At 42.4% G+C, this 26810-nt stretch overlaps 1 protein-coding gene across 2 annotated transcripts in view; it reads right to left on the reverse strand.

Annotated features, from left to right (window-relative positions):
* The window catches only part of LOC126248244 (spermatogenesis-defective protein 39 homolog), a 122831-nt gene that overhangs the window by 63349 nt on the left and 32672 nt on the right, over nt 1–26810 (reverse strand). For both annotated transcript variants that reach the window (XM_049949094.1, XM_049949095.1), the window contains 4 exons: nt 21682–21770; nt 21453–21602; nt 15508–15644; nt 13852–13879 (listed from right to left, as the gene is read on the reverse strand). In XM_049949094.1, coding sequence (XP_049805051.1) covers nt 13852–13879; nt 15508–15644; nt 21453–21602; nt 21682–21770 — 404 coding nt within the window. The remainder of the gene's footprint in view (nt 1–13851; nt 13880–15507; nt 15645–21452; nt 21603–21681; nt 21771–26810) is intronic.

Consider the following 26810-nt stretch of genomic DNA (forward strand, 5'->3'; position numbering starts at 1 on the left):
CTCTCTACTTCCACCATCATCAGTTATTTTGGTCCCCAAATAGCAAAACTCCTTTACTACTTTAACTGTCTCATTTTCCAATCTAATGCCCTCAGTATCACCCGACTTAATTCGACTACATTCCATTATCCTCGTTTTGCTTTTGTTGATGTTCATCTTATATCCTCCTTTCAAGACACTGTCCATTCCGTTCAACTGCTCTTCCAAGTCCTTTGCTGTCTCTGACAGAATTACAATGTCATCGGCGAACCTCTATGTTTTTATTTCTTTTCCATGGACTTTAATACCTACTCCAAATTTTTCTTTTGTTTCCTTTACTGCTTGCTCAATATACAGATTGAATAACATCGGGGACAGGCTACAACCTTGTCTCACTCCCTTCCCAACCGCTGCTTCCCTTTCATGCCCCTCGACTCTTATCTGGTCTCTGTACAAATTGTAAACAGCCTTTCGCTCCCTGTATTTTACCCCTGCCACCTTTAGAATTTGAAAGAGAGTATTCCAGTCAACATTGTCAAAAGCTTTCTCTAAAGTTCACAAATGCTAGAAATGTAGGTTTGCCTTTCCTTAATCTATTTTCTAATATAAGTCGTAGGGTCAGTATTGCCTCATGTGTTCCAACATTTCTGCGGAATCCAAACTGATCTTCGCCGAGGTCGGCTTCTACCAGTTTTTCCATTCGTCTGTAAAGAATTCGCGTTAGTATTTTGCAGCTGTGACTTATTAAACTGATACTTCGGTAATTTTCACATCTGTCAACAGCTGCTTTTTTTGGGATTGGAATTATTATATTCTTCTTGAAGTCTGAGGGTATTTCACCTGTCTCATACATCTTACTCACCAGATGGTAGAGTTTTGTCAGGACTGGCTCTCCCAAGGCCGTCAGTAGTTCCAATGGAATGTTGTCTACTCCCGGGGCCTTGTTTCGACTCAGGTCTTTCAGTGCTCTGTCAAACTCTTCACGCAGTATTGTATCTCCCATTTCATCTTCATATACATCCTCTTCCATTTCCATAATATTGTCCTCAAGTACATCACCCTTGTATAGACCCTCTGTATACTTCTTCCACCTTTCTGCTTTCCCTTCTTTGCTTAGAACTGGGTTTCCATCTGAGCTCTTCATATTCATACAAGTGGCTCTCTTTTCTCCAAAGGTCTCTCTAATTTTCCTGTAGGCAGTATCTATCTTACCCCTAGTGAGATAAGCCTCTACATCCTTACATTTGTCCTCTAGCCATTCCTGCTTAGCCATTTTGCACTTCCTGTCGATCTCATTTTTGAGACGATTGTATTCCTTTTTGTCTGCTTCATTTACTGCATTTTTATATTTTCTCCTTTCATCAATTAAATTCAATATTTCTTTTGTTACCCAAGGATTTCTACTAGCCCTCGTCTTTTTACCTACTTGATCCTCTGATACAAGGTCTACCTGTCAGGAGTCAAAGCAGGAATAGCACAACGGGGTGTAGGGCTTTACATCAGGAAAGAAATGGAACCCAGCATATTTGCAATAAGGTATGTAAACAAACGACTGATGTGGATAGATTTGACAGTGTCTAGCAAGAAAATTAGGATTGTGTCAGTATATTCGCATTGTGAAGGGACAGATCAAGATAAGATGGATAGTTTTTATGAGGCACTCAGTGATGTAGTTGTTAGAGTAAAGGACAAGGACAGTGTTCTGCTCATGGGTGATTTTAATGCCAGGATTGGAAATCGAACAGCAGGGTATGAAAAGGTTATGGGTAAATTTGGAGAGGATATGGAGGCCAACAGGAACGGGAAACTACTCTTGGATTTCTGTGCCAGTATGAGCTTAGCAATCACAAACTCCTTTTTTTAAACATAAGTCTGAACGCTGAAAGGCATAATCAGTCTTAAATGATGATGATGATGATGATCCTCTGCTGCCTTTACTACTTCATCCCTCAGAGCTACCCATTCTTCTTCTACTGTATTTCTTTCCCACATTCCTGTCAATTGTTCTCTTATGCTCTCCCTGGACTCTGTGCAACCTCTGGTTTAGTCGGTTTATCCAGGTCCCATCTCCTTAAATTCCCACCTTTTTGCAGTTTCTTCAGTTTTAATCTACAGTTCATAACCAATAGATTGTGGTCAGAGTCCACATCTGCCCCTGGAAATGTCTTACAATTTAAAACCTGGTTCCTAAATCTCTGTCTTACCATTATATAATCTATCTGATACCTTCTAGTATCTCCAGGATTCTTCCATGTATACAACTGTAGTAGCCACCAGAAAGATCGCGGGAGGCGCACATTGGCACGGCGCGTCACGGGCGGTAGTTGCCGCAAGTAGAGTCCTGTCCACCAGAGGGCACGCGAGAATTCGGACGCGACCTCTGCCGGCGTAACAACAAGAACAACAACAACAACTCCAGCAGCACGGGCCGTGCCCAGTCAGTCAACATCGGGCATGCTTAGGACACAGTCCCGGTCTACGCTAAGTGAAGTGCGACGTAAACGTGAACAGTGTTACTACACAATTGGCGACGAGTAGGGTCGTTCTTTCGCGTGTTGCGTCGTTGTTCCGGTTTCGCAGTTTCTCCACGGCATGGAGGATTTGGTGCGAGTTTTGGTTGCGCAGCAGACGGAACTCATGGCCACCATGAAACAAGTGCTTCAGGCGTTGCTCTCCACGCCGTCTGCTCCGGCGCCGTTCCCTCCTCCCTTTCCCCCGTATGACGAGACGGCGGAGGATTGGGACGCATATGAACATCGCCTTCGGCAGCATTTCCAGGCGTTTCATGTTGCCGAGGCGGAGGTATGTCGTGCTCTCTTCTTGTCTTGGATATCTCCCTCGCTGTATCAAGTTTTGCGGCAGCTAGCGCCGTTGCAGGAACCCTCGTCCTTGACTTTTGACGCATTGTGTTCGTTGCTGTCTTCCTATTATCGCCGCCGCACGCATGTTGTGGCGGCTAGGGTCGAGTTCTATCAATGCAAGAAGCAGCCCCATCAGTCTTACCGGGCGTGGGCCGCTACCCTGCACGGTCTTAGTCGCAAGTGTCATTTTGTCACGGAGCAGTCGCGAGAGTCGTATGCCCACGTTATGGTACGCGACGTCATTGTTCGTTCGGCCCCTGATAGGGAGGTCCGGCAACGGGCCCTGCAGTTAGAAGACCCTTCCCTCGAGGAAGTTCTGTCCATTGCTCAATCGTATGAAGTCTCTCATGCGGCAGGTCAACAGCTGGAAGCGTGGTGCGACGTCGCGGAGGTTCAGGGTGGCGCGGCCGCGTCCACTGTGTCCGGGGTGGACGACGTGCGAGCGGTACAATCCGGCCATTACGGCCGCTCCCGCACGGCGCGTAAGCAGAATTCCGGCCGCCGGCCCCTGTTGCCGTCCTGTGCGTCGTGCTATATACATCACGATCGGTCAGAGTGCCCCCAGCGTTGGGCCGTTTGCCGCAAATGTAATAAAAAAGGTCACATTGCTAAAGTTTGCCGCTCAGCCTCAAAGGCATCGAAGGAAGCAAGTACAGAGGACATGGACGTTGACATTCAGGAAGTTTCATCGGGCCAGGCTCCCGACGCATCAGCCCACAAACTCTTTATTGAGGTGTCGGTTCGGTCGCGCCGGTTACAACTGCAAGTAGATACGGGGGCGGCAGTTTCGTTGTTGAATGCACAAACTTATTCCGACCTTGGATCGCCCCCGTTGGCGCCAGTTTACCGGCGTCTACGCGGTTATGGTAAACAGTTCATTCCCCTACTGGGTCAATTCACTGCCGACGTGACTTACAAATCAGTCACTCGGCCTATTACTTTTATTGTTGTCAGTGATGCGAGCTCCGCTAACCTTTTTGGCCGGGATGCCTTTCAGGCTTTCGGTTTTTCTATTGCTGACACCATACAGTTGGTCTCCGAAGACGTTCCCTATCACTCATTGGAATCTTTGATCTCAGACTTTCCAGATATTTTTGAGGAGGGCCTGGGGCGTGTTTCCGATTTTGAAGCTCACTTAACGTTGAAGGCGTCGGCTCGCCCGCGTTTTCTACGCGCGAGACAGATCCCCTTGGCTCTCCGCCCTCAGGTAAAGGAAGAGCTAGACCGGCTGACAGCCCTAGGGGTCGTTCTTCCCGTTTCGTCCAGTGAGTGGGCTTCGCCCCTCGTTATTGTTAAGAAGCCCTCAGGAAACTTACGTCTTTGTGGCGATTTCAAGGCCACCATTAATTCCCAATTGGTGGTGGACACCTATCCTTTGCCTCGTGCTGATGAATTGTTCTCCGCCGTGGCGGGTGGCCAATATTTTTCGAAAATCGATCTGTCGGAGGCTTATCATCAGATACCTCTTGATGAGGACTCCAAACGGCAGGCGGTCGTCAACACCCCGTTTGGCCTTTACCAATACCAGCGGTTGGCTTTTGGAATATCCAGTGCCCCAGCGATATTCCAGCGTTATCTTGAGCATGTCACGTCGACAATCCCTCATTGTATTAATTACCTGGATGACATAATTGTCACAGGCCGCAGCACGAAGGAACACTTGCACAACCTTCGCACCCTCTTTCTCAAATTCAGGTCTGTGGGCTTGCGTTGCAACCTGCGTAAGTCAACCTTCTTCCAACCGTCCATTGAGTATGTGGGCTACACCATATCTCGGCATGGCATACAGCCACTAGGAAGTTTGGTCCAAGGTATCGTCAACCTTCCTCGGCCCACTTCGCTGAAAGAGTTACAAGCCTTTTTAGGCAAGATAGCCTATTACCACCGGTTCATTCCCAGGGCTTCCACTATAGCCCACCCCCTGTACTGCCTTCTGCACAAGGGTGTTCCTTTTGATTGGTCGCCTGCATGTGAGCGAGCGTTCACCTCGTTGAAGGGCCTCCTCACTTCAGCCCCTTGTTTGGCTACTTTTGATCCCCGTAAGCCGTTGGTCCTGGCTACAGATGCTTCGCAGTATGGGGTGGGGGCGGTCCTGGCCCATCGCAACGCAGACGGTTCCGAGCAACCACTGGCGTTTGCGTCTAAAACGCTTAGTCCCGCGCAGGCCCATTACTCCCAGGTGGAAAAAGAGGCTTTGGCCATTGTCTACGCTGTTACCAAGTTTCACCCTTTCTTGTATGGCACGAAGTTTCAGTTAATCACTGACCATAAGCCGTTAATATCGTTATTTGGCCCCACCTCTCAGATTCCGGATAGGGCGGCCCACAGACTACAGCGCTGGGCCTTGTTCCTCTCTAAGTACCATTATGACATTCATTTTCGCCCTACAGGACAGCATGCCAACGCCGACGCTCTTTCCCGTCTTCCGGTGGGCCCGGATCCTACGTTCGATCGAGAGGAGATTATGTGTTTTCATTTGGATGTGGCATCCCGCCAAGCAGTTGATGGCTTTCCGATCACTAGTTCTCGAGTCGCCAGGGAAACGGCGGCTGACCCAGTTCTCCGGCAAGTAGTTCGCCTCATTCAGCAGGGGTGGTCCTCCCGCCCTTCAGGCCGGGCCTCGGACCCTCTTCGTAATTATTTTCTTCTACGAGACCGCCTCTCGGTCTTGGAAGGAGTTCTCCTTCTGGCTACCGATGATACAGCTCCTCGCGTGGTTGTTCCTGCAGGTTTATGAAGGGAGGTCCTCACGTTATTACATGCGGGGCACTGGGGTGTTTCCCGTACTAAAACCTTGGCTCGCAGACATGTGTACTGGCCCGGTATTGACAGAGAAATTGAGCACTTGGTGGCCACCTGTTCCCAGTGTGCAAGCCAACAAGCATCTCCCAGGGCAGCGTTCTCTTCATGGCCGCCGGCAACACAAGCATGGGAACGTGTTCACATCGATTTTGCGGGCCCGTTTCTCAATGGCTTTTGGCTCATTGTCATTGATGCTTATTCCCGATTCCCATATGTGGTTCGCTGCTCCTCAACCACTTCAGAAGTTGCAATCCAGGCACTAGCAAAAATCTTTTCTGTGGAAGGTCTGCCAATCACCCTGGTTTCAGACAATGGACCGCAGTTTATTTCGCAGACCTTCCAGGATTTTTGTAGGCGCTTCGGTATTCGGCACGTTTGCTCTCCCCCCTTCCATCCACAATCGAATGGGGAAGCCGAGCGCATGGTTCGCACATTTAAGACGCAGATGAAAAAGTATGTGCACGAATTTCCTGCAGAGGAAGCCTTGACGTTTTTCTTGACGGCATACCGGACCACACCAATGGGCGACCGCAGCCCTGCAGAGCTCCTCCATGGGCGTCAACCTAGGACTCTGCTGCACCTCCTCCGGCCTGGTCCTCGCCAGTCTTCACAAAACGAAGTACCTGGCTTTCCACTGGGTATGTCGGTCTGGGCCCGTGGGTTTGGTCGCAATCCACGTTGGATACCGGCGGTGGTCCTGCGCCGAAATGGCCGCCGGCTCTATACATTGCAGGCGGGGGATCGGGTGGTACGTCGTCACCAAAATCAGCTACGTCCACGTTCGGGCACCCACCCTCCGACCTCTCGGACACCGGCTTCCCCATTGCCGGCACCTGTATTGGTTTCACAGGGGACGTTACCTCCTCTCCCCGCTGTGACTCTGCCGCACTGCGATGGTTCTCAGCCTTGGCAGCCTCCAGTAGCTCCAGCACCGGCATCGCCATCATTCGAGATACTCCAGCGAGAGCCGGCCCCCCTAGCAGGTTTGGTTTCTCAGGGGGCTAGTTCATCTGTGGTTGTCCCTTCCCCTTCATCCCCACCACTGGGTCTTGCCCCTCCCGAGGTGGAACGGGATCCGGAGTTCGACAGCTTGTCACCCGTTCTGTCCCGAGCTCCGGTTGTGGGATGACAGGGGCCTCTTCGTGTGGGTCACTTCCAGCCGTATTCGAAGGTTCCAGCTCGAGGGTTGGCAGATCCCCTCGACTCCGGCCATCCAATGGATGTGGAGGTCATCGCTCCTGCCCGACGCTCCACCTTCCGACGCAGTGGATCACAGTGGCTTCACCCCCCGAAGGAGGAGGAGTGTAGTAGCCACCAGAAAGATCGCGGGAGGCGCACATTGGCACGGCGCGTCACGGGCGGTAGTTGCCGCAAGTAGAGTCCCGTCCACCAGAGGGCACGCGAGAATTCGGACGCGACCTCTGCCGGCGTAACAACAAGAACAACAACAACAACTCCAGCAGCACGGGCTGTGCCCAGTCAGTCAACATCGGGCATGCTTAGGACACAGTCCCGGTCTACGCTAAGTGAAGTGCGACGTAAACGTGAACAGTGTTACTACAACAACCTTTTATGATTCTGGAACCAAGTGTTAGCTATGATTAAGTTATGCTCTGTGCAAAATTCTACCAGACGGCTTCCTCTTTCATTTCTCACCCCCAATTCATATTCACCCACTATGTTTCCTTATCTCCCTTTTCCTACTCTCGAATTCCAGTCACCCATGACTATTAAATTTTCATGTCCCTTCACTACCTGAATAATTTCTTTTATCTCATACTACATTTCATCAATTTCTTCATCATCTGCAGAGCTAGTTGGCATATAAACTTGTACTACTGTGGTAGGCGTGGGCTTCGTGTCTATCTTGGTCACAATAATGCGTTCACTATGCTGTTGGTAGTAGCTTACCCGCACTTCTATTTTTTTTATTCATTATTAAACCTACTCCTGCATTACCCCTATTCAATTTTGTATTTATAACCCTGTATTCACCTGACCAAAAGTCTTGTTCCTCCTGCTACCGAACTTCACTAATTCCCACTATATCTAACTTCAACCTATCCATTTCCCTTTTTAAATTTTCTAACCCACCTGCCCAATTAAGGGATCTGACATTCCACGCTCCAATCCGTAGAATGCCAGTTTTCTTTCTCCTGATAACAACGTCCTCCTGAGTAGTCCCCGCCCGGGGATCCGAATGGGGGACTATTTTACCTTCGGAATATTTTACCCAAGAGGACGCCATTATCATTTAACCATACAGTAAAGCTGCATGCCCTCTGGAAAAATTACGGCTGTAGTTTCCCCTTGCTTTCAGCCGTTCGCAGTACTAGCACAGCAAGGCCGTTTTGGTTAGTGTTGCAAGGCCAGATCAGTCAATCATCCAGACTGTTGCCCCTGCAACTACTGAAAAGGCTGCTGCCCCTCTTCAGGAACCACACGTTTGTCTGGCCTCTCAACAGATACCCCTCCACTGTTGTTGCACCTATGGTACGACTATCTGTATCAGTGAGGCATGCAAGCATCCCCACCAACGGCAAGGTCCATGGTTCATTAATATTAATCACCTGCTCAAGAAATTAAGGTCAATATACTCACCACTAAGACTTATGTTGCTCGTATGTTCCCATAGAAATAACAATATTGCATATTTCCACTCTCTGGTCTCTCATGGCATAATACTCTGGGGAAATGTTGCAAAAGCGAAAAAAAAGATTTTCAAATACAAAAACAAGCTGTAAGGTTGATTTGTGGAGTAACAAATCGGACATCCTGTAGGCATCTATTCAAGACCCTTGGAATACTGACACTCACAAGCCAGTATATTTTCCCATACATGATATTTGTCATCAAGAACAAAAACTATTCCAAACTACCTGTGACATTCACAATCATGTGAAACCTTCACAAAGACTCAATCCCTCAACCCAGAATGATGAGGATTTATCCAGTGAGGAATATATGTTTACAATAAACTCTCACTGAACATAAAAAAAGACACCCTCATGTATTCAAAAGGAAACTGAAACAATTCCTTGTAAACCATACTTTTCAAAAATTAAATGAATTTCTAGAGCTATATATTATGTAAGAGATGAATCATATTATGAATTATATTGTACCCTATGTATGTAGATGCAGTGATGGAAACACCACAAATGAAATCGTGTGCCCTCATAAGTGTATTGTTTGGAGTAATATATGTGCCAATAAGTAAGGCAGAATCTCAATTCAAACAACTGTAGTGTAGATAATGATAACTAATACCCATAAGGAAAATTTACCATATATGCTTCCATTCTTTCCCTATCCCTGTTTTTCACCATGTAATACTGTAATCTTTGATGTGACCTGCATCACAGAATGTAATTTAACAGGACCAAATAAAAATCAAATCAAATTGAGGGTATCTCAAAACCCCAACCACAGATGACAACATTGGGGAAGTGCACAATATGGAACTGGATGAGTGGTGTGAAAAGTTGTATGGACGCTAGAAGAAATACTGTGGTACATTTTACACAAAAAAAGTAACTATACAAAGATTTTTGCAGGATGTGTGACAAATTTGTTGAATACTTACCAAAAGCAAATGTGAAAATTAATTTTGCAGCCATTTTTGGGATGTTTTAAAAATGATCCACTAAACTTTCTGTGTGGATTTGTAACTCTAGATGAGAAATTGATCCATCACTTCACAAGAAACAAAAGGCCCTTGACTAAAAAAGGCAAAATCGATGTTATTCCCTGAAATGATTCTAGCATAAAGGATTTGTTGCTTTGTTTTATGATTAACTTGTGAAAGTAACAATAATAACAGGAGAATATCATACAAGCTTGCTGGATCAAGTTCATGTAGAAATAAGGGATGAGTCCTGAGATGCTACTGGGGAAGATGTTCATATTTCATAAAGACAATGCACCTGCCCACAAAGGAGTTTTGGTAAGGAAAAATTTAGATCTGAAGTACGATTTGTCACCCAATTACTTCTATCTGATTTCATGTCTAAAAAAAAATATGTGAGTGAAAAACATTTTAAATCTACTGAAATATTTACAGCAAGTGAAAATTGATCTTCGACAGATTTTCTGGAGTCCCACTGTAGGAATGGACTCTAATTACTATAAAAATGGATGGATTGTGTTGACATATATGGGGATTACATCAGAAAATAAGTGAATTTACAGTCTAAAAAGATCTTTCGCTGCCATACTGAGTACTTTATTCTTTGTCCCAAGAATTATGGAGTAGAGTTGTGGATAAAATTAACAGTTTATCATTTTTTAATGGAAATCTTATTTTCAACTTGGTGCCTGTCTGTTTCTGTTGAACTGGTTAAGTTGGTTTCCTTGCTTATATCTAAAAAATATATTAAAAATTCTTGCCACTTGTGAATTAGCCCCACCATTGCCCATCCCAAGCCCTGATGAGTAAGGAGGAGGGTTGGGCATTGGGTTAGCAACCTGAGCCTGAAAAAAATTTTATTGCTAGAGAAACAACAAGATGAATTCAGCGATCCAAACCTAACAGTTATGAACCTGCAAGTAAATCTAAATATTGGCATGGACCTGATAGTTACTCGAATAATCCAAGAAAGATGCGACTACGTATCCAGCCACCAATGAAATGGAATTCAATGTTTATTGCAAAAAATATCACCTGGATTGGAACTTGGAATGTGCTATCCTTACACAGGCTGGTTTTCACAATTACTCCACAAATTTGCTCTGTATAAATGATCAATAGTCAGTTATGGTAAAACAGTCCTTTACTCGGGGCATAACAATCAACATGTGCATGGTGTTGGACTAACACTTAGCCATAAATTGGCTAAGGTTCTGATTGGATGGAAACCAGTTAATGATACAGTCATCACTGGACGCTTTCATTCTACTTACACCCAGACAATTATTGTGCAAGTCTGTGCACCAATGAAAGATTCAAACTATTAAGAAAAGGATGCTTTTTATAAGCAGGTGCATGATGTATTTGATGAAATACCGAGTCATGATCTTATGGGTGATTTGAATGCATTACTTAGCAATAATGACTGTAATGGCTTTCAGCATGTTGTTGGACTCTTTGTGATAGCTCAAGGCATAATACCGGTGAACATTTCAGATTATTCTGTATCCTTCATTGGCTCTGTGCAGACAATAGTTTGTTTCAACATATATAAGAAGACTTGACATTTGTCTGATAGAAATACTTCACATGAAATTGATTTTGTTTGTACAAATAGCTGATGGAAATCTTCTTCACAAGATACATGAACCTATCATGCTATGGATGTTGGGTCAGACCACTTCTCGGTCTGAGAGGACTTGAAAGTGAAGTTCAAATTACAGCAACACTGACAACCTAAGCAAATGTTTGATGCAGCAAAGCTAAAAGACAAGGAAGCAGAACATGTATTTGTAATCAGCCTTAAAAATCAACTCCAGGCTCTTCAAGGTCTATCTGAAAACGTCGAAATGCAATGGTTTAAATTCAAGGATTCTGTGAGTACATGTTCTGAGCAGACAGTTGGATGACAGAGAATAACACGAAAACAGCAATGGATCCAAGACCAAACTTGGCTTGTGTGAACAAGCTAAACATCAAGAAGAACTTCAGATAGTTAGATGAAAATATGGCAAATTAGACTGCTGAGTCAAAAGCAGTCATAGAGCCAACAAAAACAAATGGTTTGAATGGAAAACAGGGAGGCACAAAATGACACCAGGATATTATAAATTATTGGTTGACAACTTACTGGAGCCCATAGTTCTTCAAACAACCCTATAAAAGATAAAAAATGGCAAACTCCTGAACACAAAAGACGAACAAGCTGCCTGATGGGTTGAGTACTTCAAAGAGAACTTAAACCAACCAAACCCACTTAATGCTTAAAACTTAAAAAATGAACCAAAAAAAGCAAGAGCTAATGAAAAATGTTGTGATAACACAGAAGTACAACTGTACATGAGAACCACAACACTCAAAAATAAAAAAAAGAAGCTGGTTTGAATGAAATCTCAGCTGAAATTCTGAAATACGAAGATCCAGATTAATTTCACCACCTAACTAAACTGTGCAATACAATGTTGGCAAACAAGCCAAGTTCTAGAAGACTGGAGGTGTGGCATCATTGTTTAACTACGAACAAAAAAGGAAGTATAGCTGAATCTACAACCTGGAGAGGTATCAACTTCTCTTGGTGTCAGGCAAAGTCATTTGCCTTGTTCTTCTAAAAAGGATGTGAAAAGTAACAGCATGCTGATATCCTCAGCGTTGAGCACCCATAAGCTCCTCCGAAAAGCAGCAGATTGTTGGCTACAAGAAGAATAGGCTGGCTTTAGAAGTGGAAGGTCCTTCTCCTAACAAATATTTGTTCTGCAGAATATAATAGAACAATGCACAGAAACTTTGTTGACTTAAAAAACAAAATAATAAATAAAAAAAAATAATGGAGTTATACGCCAAGAATCATTGCGGAATACTGTAGGCCTATATGGGATTCCTGACCATCTTTTTGATGTTTTGAGAAACCTCTGTCTAAATTTGAGTTGATAAAAACAGAATATGGGAACATTCCTTTAGTATTCTGACACTGTCTCCGCAGTATCCTTTCTTTCAGGAGTGCTAGTTCTGCAAGGTTCGCAGGAGAGCTTCTGTAAAGTTTGGAAGGTAGGAGACGAGATACTGGCAGAAGTGAAGTTGTGAGGACCGGTCGTGAGTCGTGCTTCGGTAGCTCAGATGGTAGAGCACATGCCCGCGAAAGGCAAAGGTCCCGAGTTCGAGTCTCGGTCGGGCACACAGTTTTAATCTGCCAGGAAGTTTCATTCTGACACTTGTCAGGCAAGGATGCATTTTGTCACCATTCCTTTTCATATTAGTCATACATTTCATAATGAGAAAATCTATGGAGAGCTCCAACATGGGCATATGCCTGAATGAGCAGTCTAGGCTTATTTAACTAATCTGAACTTTGCTGATAACAGTGTTTTTCTGGCAGAAACATCAAAATGTTTACAACTAATGACTTTCAAGCTGGATGGAATGGTCAGTTCTGTAGGGCTTAAAATAAATGGTGATAAAACAAAAACAATGTGCACAATCATAGTGCAACAGAAGATACTACAAGAAGTTGAGCAATTTCAATATCTTGGCAGTGTTATCTGTAACATCAAGGATGTAGATGCAGCCAACACCAGCAGAATTGGAAAAGCTTTCGCAATCTTCCAATGAACGCCCTCCAAATGGCAATTAAGACTCTATAAGTATGTCCACAAAGCTTCAGCTGCATTCCTCTAACATCCTATCTATGGCTATAAACACATGTGAGACCTGGAAAACACCAGTAAAATCGGCACACAAGCCCAATGTTTTTCACCAATGATGCTTGGGGTGAATTCTTGAAGATCAGCTACCATGACCACATTTCAAATGATGGTGCAGGCTACGGTGAAGAAGTGGCATACGTAGCCTTAGATGGAAGAATCCCCAAATCAGCACTGTTGTGGAACTGAATGGATGGATACAGAAGTTAAGAAAGATCTCATAACACCTTAAAAGAACTTCTGCAACGGACATGTAAGAAAAATCTAGTGCTTATAAGCTACTATACATAAGTCTAATACTGAAAATATTATCTAAATATTTTGCTTTGGTGTCATTAATTGGGCTCACTGACTTTTAAGCATACATCACAATGCACTTTGTTATATTTTAATGAACTGTGCACTGTGAAACAAATCTTTCAATCAATACATTATGAATCAAAGTTCTACTGTCTTGCTCTTCATACATTGGAAAATTTACTTCCAAAATTAAATTGTGTAAACCAAATAATGTTTCTAAATTATTTATATAGTCATAATCTGTGAGAAAAATTTAAAATAGTATCACCTGAAAGTCAAATCTCTGTCTGACAGATATCATAGATGAGAATCAAGATTCTAATAAGCAGTTCAAAATTTCCTGGCACAGACGTACATACAGTTAAATCTACAAATAAGGTATTTTTCAGTTAAAACTCACAAACACAAACGTCTATTTGCTGATCTCGGATAAATTCCTCAACTTTAAAATGAAGACAACACTTCTTACACTACTTTAACCCAAAACTGTATTTTATTACAAGTAATCTTTAATGATGCAGTAGTACATAACTAATGAAAAAAAAATTGATAGATAGTTAATCATACACTTATCTGCACTTACTGCTGCTTCTCTGTTTTGCCCCAGCATTCTGAAAGAAAGAAGAATAAATTACATTTTAAATGATATACACAGAGATATTGGACGATAAATAATGTGTGATTGTGACTCAAATATTTCCCAAAGATATTTTTAAAATGTATGCAGGTAGACAGCAAAATCCAAGGCTGACTCAGATATTTCTTTTCCTGAGGATCGAGACCGCCCTGAAAGGCATTCCATTTTGGGTCGACTGAAGTTGTCCAAGATGTCATGACAAGGGCCCTTAGTGGGATCCCCATTGAAACATTCCAGGATGCGTACAATTCATAACAGAGCTGCTGGAAAAAGTGTGTAGATGATCAAGGAAACTACTTCAAAGAATATTAAACGTTTGTGACAATACCTATAGTTAATTTGCTGGTTAAAAAATTGCAATGCTTTCTGGACACACCTCGTACAATTGGTAATAACTGTAAATTCAGTATGTTTATGATGGGACGTCCACTTAACTTCCTGTTGATGACAGCAATTATCTCAATATGATAGCAATTGTCTCAATATGATTTTGTGCGGTCCGCATAGTGGCACTATCCAATGTTGCTGCAGAAACCAAGTAGCTGCACAACATTACTGTTGACCACAGTGGTGCCACCATCAGATAGTGCTACACATCAGGAGCAGCCTTAGATGGAACCACACCAGAATCCAGCATACAAGTTGGCCCAGGGTCGGTCTGAGTAAGTCGTGATGTGATCTGTGTAGTGCATGCAAATGTGCTACTGGTTTGGCTAAGATAATACTACAGTGGAGTCTCTTTATCACAGCAGAAGTTTGAATATGATATGGAGTGAACTTTGGTTTGGGCCCATATGATGCCAAGGTTGTTTCGACTTCGCTGCAAAAGTTTTGCCGAGAAGCCCTTACACAATCTCCATACAGTCCTGATCTAGAGCACGCGATTTCCATATTTTTGCAGCTCCGAAGAAAGACGTTTGTAGCCATAGATTCACTCTGGATGAAGAGTTCACACCTGGGCACAGTTATTGTTCTGCAGGAAACCACAAACTTTTTTTCCATGTAGGCACTGACCATCTTGCTCACAGTGGGATAAATGTATTAACAGTTATGATACTAAAATGTAGACCTTCACAGCCGGAAATGTCATGTCCATTATAATTATCCGGGCTGTTATGCCGTGGTCGGTTGATGAATTCTGTGTCAATTTCCAATGTTTCGTCCCCGTCTCCGGAGGACACCTTCAAGGGGGTCTGTAGCTCAATGGAAGGTCCAACACACATTAACAGTTATGATCATTACTTTTGAAAAAATGAACAGTTTACTTACTTTTTTCCCATCTGTCTCATATTCACTCGACTGTCCCTTATATTTCATAATACCCAAAATTCAATATGTTCACTGGCCCTTCAAGGATCTAAAAATTCTTATTACATGCCAATACATTTTTTTTTTCCTTGTGAAGTTTGTGGCTAACAACAAGAGAGAATTTAGGATGACCTGTGCAATTCACACCCACAATATTATAAGTAAATAATTGCCATGTAGATTATGTATACCTATCTCAAGGTCAATATGGAAATTTACACTCTAGTGCAAAAGGCGTATAACAAGCAAATCTGTCAAGCAGAATCAGTACTAAATTATACTTGTAACACTTACGTCAGTAAATCAGTAAGTTCCTGGACCTCCATACGAGTTGTAAGATATTGCACATATTGGGAAACGGCAGCTGGGCGAGTTGCAAGTATGCTGTAGAAGAGTGATTTCTTCAGGGTGCGAACAAGAAAAAGAACAACCTGTAATAACAATATTAAAATATTAGTTTCATAATCCTGTTAATGGCATGGATTAAATTCCAAGAAATTTTAGGTCTGACTATTGACATTTAGTGATATTTTAACTAAAATTATTGCAGCACTAAACATTACAATATAGGTTTAATCTGCCAAAAAATTAGTTCACAACAGTGTAGTTACTCCACCACTGTGCCCTGAAGGCTAAGTACTGAGTGTGTAGCATATTATGTTATTTTATACAAAAGCATACTGATCAGTGTAAGCCCTTCACACATGTTAAAAATCGTCCTTTCCCAATGAAAGCATACAGTTTAGCATCAGAGAGAGATTATCTTCATTTTATTTTCACCTCAGCCACATCCAGAAAATGTAGAAAAGCTGCCATTGGCTGTTCAATGCACCTGGCACCAAATATGACATAAATCACCACTGCTAGGCACATTATACTTGTCCTCATCTTGGCCTTCCTAGAATTCACATCTCCAGAGGTACTTCAAACTGCAATTTTGTCATATGATGACATGATGGAGACCGTGGCTGTTGTTTGAAGACAAATGTTGATGGTGTTAGGACAGCAACCAGCCACAAATTTACTTTGAGTTCCTTCGTCCAACCGATGTAACATGTTATGAAATCGAACACTCGAAACCGATGTTTCACGTAAGTCACATGCAACGAAAAACTGTAACGCAACCATCTGTGTGTAGTGTGTTTATAATTATGTTTTATTTATATTTTAGGACAATTAATCTATAAAAACACACCAAATGTCATAAAGAAAGTGTGTAAAAACCGTCTGATGATGAATCACAACGATTTGAAACCGGTAACGGTTTCCTTTGAATAAAGGAACTCAAAAGTAAATTTGTGGCTGGTTGCTGTCCCAACACCATCAACATTTGTACTTCAAACTGTTTTACCCAAGATTATGTGGAAGTGGACATATACCACTGACAAAGAAAAGAATTTAATAGTTTAATGTAACCTATCCTACAAGGTAACAAAATTCTTCACTCATATTGGCCTCACACCTCATCAATTTTGACAGTGTCTTATCAAATTATTCTTGCATCACACTTGCAATTATACAGAAAGCTAAGATATATTTTTATGCAGTTGCCCTCAACTGTTGCACAGAAGAGAAGTTTCAAACCCTTCTCATCTGGTATCAAAGTTCCATAAATTCAGTAACTTCCAAATTTGTTTTTCCTTCCTGCACTTTGTTTACATTCCACAAATGGTAAAACTACTGCCTCTGCTCTAGTGACATTCCATTTCATATACTCTAAATCAGCTAGGTCATATTAAGTGAGATCTGGCATGAAAACTTCCTTTCAGAATGGTGATATCAAAAAATCACATTTCTTTTTCTAGTGGCACGGTGAAATTATATCTAGTTTTTCTCCTCAACTTATATGACAAGAGGTAACACCACATACACTAGTCAAAGGAGTGTTGTACAGATAGTTGAAGGAATGAAAATATGACAAAAAGTGTATAAGTTATAAAAAAGGAACGGAAGAACAAGTTCGGCAGAGACTGCTTGGATAACCGAATGGCAGGAATTCACTGGTAACCAATATGTTTCAATAATGAGGCGAGTGAGAGAGAGCATTATTAGAAATGGTTCATCAGTATAACATTTTTGGTCATTATCTAAGTAGTGTGTGGCTGATCTCAAGGCTTGGTAGAAACCATCCATTCCTACAGCAACTTTCGAATTAGCTGATGTGGTATGGCAACTTACAAGTGACAAAACTTATGGAATAATTTATTCTCAGATTAACTGCTTTCCCTATTCTTCTGAGGATTCATCACTAGATAAATATTTCTACCAACATAGCACCTAAACCGTAGGTCCATGTCGCCAAGCTACAGACCTTATCGATGCCGGAAGCACATGTTTTACTTTCACAGTCCAGTGAACCACGAGTGGCTACTTTCTCTAAAGCCTAATTAAAAACTCTTACATAGACAAAAACACTCGAGTGACAAAAGTGGAACTACTTTTTGCGACCAACCTAACTAGGTCATTTTGTAGCAAGTTCTGAAGCAACTACTCTCTAGGTTACTACACCCTGGTGGCTTTTTACTGTCAATTTCACCTATTAGATGGATCCCTGTGTATAAAAGCTGATTATTCAAAATGGGGCACCACAAAGTCTCTTACTGTCTTTCTTACAAAGAGGTGAAATGGGAGACCAATACCTTCTGGAGGCAAAATTCCAGTTCTGCCAAAGTCACATGAACAAGTTTAACAAATACTCCTTGCTTATGGAACTATTAGTTACTTCCTAAGGGAGGTAATAAGTATGGGTTGGAAAAGGACAGAAGGAGGGGCAGTTTTCTCAGATCTTAGAATTTGACAATGAAGGCTCATCATTTTAGCAATAACCTATAAGAAGTTATTCTTTCGCGAATTACTGCAAGATCTTGCAGTGGTCCTCGAGTACACAAGTTTCCATGAACATCTACAGTAAAATATGCATGACTCCATGCTACCTCCTATTCTGTGTGTCTGTTTTTGGGATGAGATGGTGTATGATTGTGCATACTACGCTTTTACTATGCTTGTAAATAATTTGTAAGGACAACAAAAGCAGAGAGTACACGAGAAAACACAAATGAGGAAGTCCAAGTGTCAGAGGTCAAAAGGAAGTAGTAAGTCACTAACAAAGCATTCAGTATAATACGTGACTATCACATACAACTGGAAGAAAATTACCTAAACCTGAAAAACAATTGTAGGGCAATCACAGAAAAAGGAAGGTTTTAATTCTAAAAGTGTTTAATGAACAACACAAAAACAGGCAGATGAGACCAGAACATTATGACTAATGACCTACTATTGATATAAACTTGTTTAGGTGATAGCAGCATCACCTGGGGAGGAATAACTGCCAGTCAGACATACCCAAGATGCACGTAGTATCAGTGGGCATGCTGATAATTGATCAAGGGCAGATCGTGATGGCTCGGAGGCTAGGCATGAGCATTTTGGAAACTGCATGACTTGTTGGGTGTTTGAGGAACACTATGGTGAGTGTCTTCAACACAGGGCAAAATCAAGGTGAAATCATGTCCAGATGTCATGGGGTTGAGTGGTAACCCTTCATTACAGATATCAGATGTCGTAGTCTGGGTAGACTGGTAGGTGGCGAACTGTGGTGGAACTAACATGAGACTTTAATACTGGGTAGAGCACAATATTGTCTGAATGCAAAATGCATCAAACACTTCTAACAATGGGCCGCCACAGCCGGCAACCCATGCATGTGTCAATGTTAACACAATGACATCAGCAACTATGACTGAAATGGGCACTTGACCATCGGCACTGGACGTTAGCACAGTAGCAGAGCGTCGCATGGTTTGATGAATCCTGATACTTTCTTCACCATGCCAATGGTAGGAGGCGAATCCGTCATCTTTCAGGGGAGCAGCTTCTTAACACCTCGATGGAAACAAGCTGGTGGTGGCTTCATTATGCTCTGGGAACATTCACAATGGCAGCCAGGGGTCTGTTGGAGATCCTGTGAGGCACCATGACTGCCAAGGAGTTTCGTACACTGGTTGCAGACCACATACACACCTACATGATGGTCATTTCCCAAAGGCAGTGGTTTTTTCAACAAGATAATATGCCATGTCACAAAGCCCAAAGTGTGATGGAGTGGTTTGAGGAACACAGTGGTGAGTTTCGAGTGATGTGCTAGCCGCCAATTTGCCAGATATGAACCAGGTCAAACACATCTGGGATGTGATTGAACATACTGTCAGAGCTTATTGCCCCCCTCCACACAACTGATTGGAATTAAGTGACTTGTGTGTGCATATATGGTACCAACTCCCTCCAGCAACCGACCAAGGCCTCATTGCTTCCATGCCACAACATGTTGCTGCTGTCATCCATGCAAAAGGTGGACATACAGGCTATTAGGTAGATGGTCATAATTTCCTGGCTGATCAATGTATATTAAACACCCACAAAACGTATGGATACATTGATAAATCCTTTTAGTACATGCACAGATGTGACAACACTGCCACACTACGATGTTGGTATGGGTACTTCACAGGCTTGACAATAACTGGGAACAGAACCCTGTAAAAGGAAATGAAAACTCATCATGCGAGTCAATCTACAGTGAACTAGAAAATCTGAAATCCTGCAGAGACATGCACAGCATGTGGCTAGTGTGAGCAGCTGACAACTGAGCACTCACAACACCACTCAGTACAACATGTTCTGTGGTGGTCGCACTCAGCGTTAGCACTGACACGCCCAGCTTACTGCCACCTGCATGTGAACAATTCTGTCAGCGGGTCTGCCCATACTACATGTCATATGCACCCTCCATGGCAGGTTTCTACACTATTCCACTGCGCTATGCATGCCAGCTCATCTGCCTCCATTGTGACATCCACTGGTGGAGATACTAAATCCTGCTTTCAACACTACTGCTGCTCTCAATACAATTTTTCCTTTAATTTTTTTCTAACACCTGACAAATTCTGTATAAATTACATGTTGATATAGATGCTGCAAAAATTATAATACTGCATTGTTCTGATGACTTTCCATCTCAAACCATATGTTTATTGAGACTCTCATTAATCTCATTCATCCCACAATATAGAAAAACAGTGTTTTAACTTCAAAAAAGTTTGTAATTCATCTGACTACAGTATTGACTCAATTATATGCTCTGGTTTCTTTTTTCCTTCTTCTTCTTCTTCTTCTTCTTCTCTCTCTCTCTCTCTTTTTCCATCTTCCACACAGTACGAGCATTTCCTTTCTATGTTGCTTCGCTGAGACTTCTTTATGATCAAATAGGCCATGCTAGTGCATCAGTATTCACTCTGTTTTAGGAGGGTTGCCAAGAAAGTAATGCACACCACATTTTTATTTCTCATTTGAAAACGAATGTGAAACATTATGTATGTGTTATTCGAAGTCTCCTGAGTGAACACGCCAAGTTTCTGTCACTTCCAACAGGTAGCGTAGCTGCAGGACAGTTTCAAAATGGCATCTGTAGGTGATGTACATTACAAGCAATGTGCCGTCATTGAATTTTTCACTCCAGAGAAAGAAACTGCACAGAATATTCACAAATGCTTGAGCACAGTCTATGGAGCATCTGCTGTAGTCAAAAGTACAGTTAGCTGCTGGGCACGGAGGGTGTGATCATCAGAAGGCAGTTCGGTGGAGCTCCACAATTTGCAACAGTTGGGGAGACCACCCACAGCTGTCACGCCTGATCTAGCCCCCTAGCACTTCCACTTGTTTGGGCCATTAAAGGATATCATTCATGGAAGACATTTTGAGGATGATGAGGAGATGATTAACAGAGTGAAGCACTGGCCCCGTCACCAGGACAAGGATTGGTGCTGGGGCATACACACCCTTGTTTCGCGCTGGAGAAAGGCCATAGAATGAGATGGAGATTATGTGGAAAAATAGGGTGTGTAAATAAAATACCATTCTTTTGTGTGTGTAATTCTCATTATGTTCAATAAAGAATTGTTGAAGGAAAAACAATGCAATGCTTTACTTTCTGGGCAATCCCCGTATTAACAATAGTTGCCTCACTACTTCTTTTATGACAGTTTCCTTTCTTGGCATAAAATGTCTTAAAAATTATCAACATTCTGCTTCAAGTCCATTAAGATATAAATATTGTATATTATCTAGCACATTCAGACTGCCACATTTAAATAATCTCTCTCTCTCTCTCTCTCTCTCTCTCTCTGTGTGTGTGTGTGTGTGTGTGTGTGTGTGTGTGGAGGGGGGGCATATATACTTACAGCAAGCACCGCATTCCCATCACCCAGTGCAATGGCTTCATCTAGAAGTTCCTTCTTACTGTCTAATGAACGATAAAGCTCCAAAGAATAACGCTGTCCAAGCAGCATTTTTGTAATTGTATGACGTACAGGGAGGGGTGTCCAGTGATCCTAGCAAAGAAAGGTACATTTTAATGGCTTTCTATAACATCTGATAAATTAGTACATTTCCACATAAAACTCATAATACCTCAACTTCTTTCCGCAACACTTGCAATTCTTCTTCAGGGCTACTGCTACCCTTAACCACAAATGAATGTTGTTTCCCAGCATCTAAAACTGATCAAATTACATATTTTAATGGAAAGAAAGACATTGGTTAATAGGACTGACAAGTATCTGAAAATATCATCAAACCCATATTGGAAATAAAGAACAATTACACCTATTATCAATAGATTGAGATATCTGCTGCCTTTGTTATTATGGAAGAGAACAATAGATGAACATAAAGACATATGAACCATCATGAATGCACTGAGATTATACATTAAATGATGCAGAATGTAAATTAGGAACCAGCAGCAGCACCACACTGGAAGCTATAAGAGAGTATCTAGATCAATGAGCCATTGTTGAAGCATGCACTGAACTAGTTTATTCTCCTTTTATGGACTGATTTCACTTATAAATGCCACCATCCTTTTACTGGACTGTGCAATTTCCAATAATGTTTTCATTTCACCTACTTCAACCCGTAATGATTTGTAATGGTTACTTACTAAATTTAATTTTAACTACATAATTACTCAGTTACTTTGTTTCTTAATCTCATCACCAGAGAGACAATTGTCAAGTTATTTCTCAGGCTTATCACCTCAAAAACTTTCACTTTTTCATCTGCTCTTCTGAAAAGTAGATTCATCAGAGTAAAAAAATATATACTGCCCCATACAAAACTGTCACTGCTCACTAGTTTATATACAGGTTGAGTCAAAATTATGTTCTCAATTTCAGACAGTATTTACTTAGGTAGAACATATCTTACCATGAAAATGGTATCAGCAGAAAGGGAAAATAAAAAGATGGTTTTTCTACAGAAATTTGCAGACATACACTATGCCCAACACATCATATGGGACACATTGATCTGACAATCAAACCCATCGCAACCCTACAATTTACAATATCTGCTGTGATGCATTTATGGACAATCCAACTGATGGATGCATGTATATTTCTCAGGTGGCAGTAGCAGCAGGAATCACTCTGGTATCCCACACAGTTTGTGAAGAACAGGGTACTCAGAAACTATTACAGATGGAAGTTTCTACCACACAGTCATCAATCCTTTTAACTTGATACTTTTTTAACAGTAGAACTACAAAGGTGGATATGATTCCAGGGGTCATCAGCCACAGAGCCATTTGTTGCAGCTTGTCTCACCCATTTTTTTCTGAGATGTCTCTGTAGCTACTTCATCTTTGAAGTTATCTCATTTACATGTCTACTTGCACTCAAAGTGGTCACTAACACTACAGCCCACGTGACCTCACCATGCCCAAAGCCCCATCATTGACAACACCTGGGCGGGGCTTCACTCTACTTGCTTAGCCCTTCTGTATACCCACTTCAGCAAGTCTTTGCTACTACTAGGCAATGGAGTTTGCAGCACCACTTCCCAGTTCATGTCTTCAGGTCTATCTTGTCACAATCTTTTGTTCCACCATCCATGCCCTAAACAGGAAGACAATGCTTCCTTTCTGGATAGGCCAGCATGACGAACAACAGGTACTGTATATCCAATGCATGATTACACCATGTCATGAACATCCAGTTATGATGCAACACTGCTGTGTTTATTCACCAGTAGTATAGGTAGCAATAGCGGTACAGCTAAAGAAATGGCATTAAGTATTTGGGGGGGGGGGGGCGTACAAAACATTTGATGTTTTAGATTTTCACAAAAACCTTTATGTTTCAAACACTAGGTGTCATTTGTGAACCAAATCTGGAGACGACTCAGCCAATGGTAAGTGGACCAAATCTGTAGAAGCTCACCCAGTGGTAAGTCAATTTCAAAGTCATAAAATCAGTTTAAAGAAAACCTATATTTAGAAGCAAACAGTGAGTGGGCATCTGTCACCAGCAGAATCTGGAATGGAACACATTAGCACTTTTTTTAGAAAGCCCTCACAAATCCATGAACTAAGCTAGCCAAGAAGTATACCACAGAGACCAGTTCTGTTGGCAATGCAAAACGTCTGGTAATGGAGGCCTCCAATCCACCACTGAGGCAAGTTCTGAGGAACTCTGACAAAGGACTACACTAGCCTTTGTCGTCAGGTTAATAGAAGAATGTGTTTTCCAGAAACTGTTAATGTTTGGTGATGAAGCAACTTTCCAGAGTTCAGGAAAGATGAATATATGTAATATATTGATTTGGGGATAAGAAAACATCCTCTCCCTTGCAGAACATAAACAGAAACATTAAAAAGTAATTTACTTTGTGCCATTTTACGCAAAAAAGGTATATGGTTCCCCATTTCTCTGTTAAAAACACCATGACAATGGTTAATTAACATGACATGCTGCAGCAATGGTTCTTCCTATAGGTAGACATCAACACTATTGACTTCATCTTTCAATAGAATGGCAGTGCACTTCGACATTTTCATCACGATGTTCATAACCATCTCAATGGCCAATTGGCATATCTTGGTAACTCTTTTCATATACTCTGAAGTTCTGGCTGCAGACAGGCCATTTGTGCTCGATTGAACACCATATCATCCAACAGCTGACAATATCAGTTGTATGTGGTATGGTGGGGCATGTGGCCAGCATACTGCTCTCCTGGCCACTGTAAGCTAGCAGACATGAAGCCACTACTACTCCATTAAATAGCTCCCCAACAGGCATGACAAGGCTGAGAGGATCCTGTTCCAGTCTCCCCATTGGGAAAAATTGTTGGCAGTATTGGGAATCAAACCTGAGTCCTCTACATGGCAGACATCTGCACTGACCATTTGGCTATAGAGGTGGACACTGGGAATCAAACCCAGATCCTCTGTGCAGCAGACACCTACACTGGCCACTCGGCTATAGAGTTGGACATTCTTTTTATACGGTTTCATAAATGTTAATTTGCTTGTATCAACATTCACAAGTCAGAAGCGAATCATATTTGCATAATGTGTAAAAGAACACCTAAAAGTCTATTATATAAAGAGCAGCCATTGTTGAGAAAACCATCTTTGATATTCCTGAAGATATTCTCTCTGTATTTCCATCACAAATGTGCAAGCTGATGCCATTATAGTAATTACTGGGACTTTTTATTGTCAATTAAAAATTTTTTTTCTCAAAATTTTCACTTTTAGTATTTCTGCACTAACACTTGTGGCCTATGTACCAGGCAGAAGCATCACATTAGCATAAAGTTGTTTGTTTCAGTGGGGTACTGAATGCCAGTTCCCCTATGCTACAGCTGAATGACCCATGGGGAGCATGGGAGGAAAATCATTTGTTGGCTGCGAAACATGGCTGGAGCAGTGCTCAACAGACAGACTCTCTCTCTGGTCATAGCTCTCAATGTAGCATGATGTCTTTCCCTCTCCTCTCTCTTCTAATGGTTTTCAGACTGTGTTCCATAACCAAATGGGACCTGTCTTTGCTATCCTGACTGACTAGTGGCCTGTTCAACTCCAGGGTGCACCCAACTGTACTCTGCATACAAAAGTATATTCAGAATCTTGCCTATTATAACTACTCTGGTAGACATTCCAGACACAACTGAGCACTTGTACAAATTGGTGTCTGAAGTAGGATTCTCCATGTTTTGGCCTGTAGGAGAGAACATAATTGTCGTGGCAATATGTGCCACTGCCCAGATGTCAAAATCTAGCTGAGACTGGGTCCAGGTCATCATCAAGCTATGCTGGTTTCATGTGGCAGGAAGCCAAGCTACAACACATCGGAGCCACATGCCCAAACTGTGCTGATTAGGTCAGCAAATTCTTTGCCAGCTATCCAGAGCTTGCATCCACGTCACCACACACAGCATGCCCACCAGTCCTGGCTCCTGATCCTTGCCTAGTGGTCACTGCGTGCTGCCTACCTCGTACTACCTTACCTTCCTTGATTGTTTGTAATGCTTCTGTTTGGTTGCAAGTAAAATTTTGTTTCAATTCTGAATGGATAAAGTGCCCACTGTGTGCTCACAAATGGAGGGTAGTGTGGAAGCAAGCAGTAGTGAACCATTCTGAGCTCTGTGAGACTTGTAGCAGGGAAGTGGAGGCAAGCAGCTCTCTGCTGAGGTATGCAGAGGTGCAGGAGATGATGTTAGCCAATTTGTTGCTAAAACCTTTTACTTCAAAACATAAATAAACAGAGATGTGTGCCTGAAGCAGGCAGATAGCAGGCAGCAGATGATGACCCTCAGACTTGAGTGCTCAGGTGAGATGCGCCTATGCAGGTGATCCACATGCATAGTAGACTACAGCTTTAGTACCTCTGCACAGCATCAATTGGCTGCTGGTAAGTCAGGACAGCGGGCAGTAGTGCGTTCACCAGTAGCCTGGGCTAGGCAGGCTCACGCAGCAGGGCTGACAGGGTGATGAACATGGAATTGCAGGCTGGAGAATGGTGGCAGACTTCTAGCTGCCAGGTTCCTGGACAGTCAGTGGTTTGCATCCCAGTAACAGTGGTGGTGGCTACATCATGAATACAGTGGTGATCAGCACAGGCTGAGTCACATGACATGACCCAGCTGTACTGATGATGACAGGTTGGCTCTGCCAGTTTAAATACAGCTGTCTGGTGTTGACCACATGGAAGATGCCACATTTCTATGTCACACAGAAGCGTATAGAATGGGACCAGTAACTGAGGTCTGGCGGTTGCCACACATGAGTGGGTTAAACTACAGAAGTTACAGTGTTACAAACCCAGCCATTGACCCTTGGAATGTGAGCACCGAAGTAGGCATGAGGAAGAGTGTTGCTGGAGGTAGGACATTGACTGCAGCTGCTGATGGTGACTGCACCCTGGTTATGACTCTGGACTCTTGGCTGTGCTCTATGCCACTTATCACCTATCATTATCAGGCCCAAAACCACCATAGACGGCAAGAAAACTTACCACATTTGTATCTATATGTGAGTAGTGACACATCTACTGCATCATACTGATGAAACACTAAACCAATTAGGAAACTGTAAATATTCTACCATCCTAAGTATGAAGTCAGGCTATCATCATATTCCAACTGTGCCTATGACGGCCTTTGTCATGCCTTCTGAACTACACAAGTTTCTTAGAATGCCCTCTGGTTTGGGAAATGCATCACCAATTTTCATTGGTTTGCAGATTTATTAC

The sequence above is a fragment of the Schistocerca nitens genome, chromosome 3 (assembly GCF_023898315.1).
Source record: "Schistocerca nitens isolate TAMUIC-IGC-003100 chromosome 3, iqSchNite1.1, whole genome shotgun sequence".
Lineage (NCBI taxonomy): Eukaryota > Metazoa > Arthropoda > Insecta > Orthoptera > Acrididae > Schistocerca > Schistocerca nitens.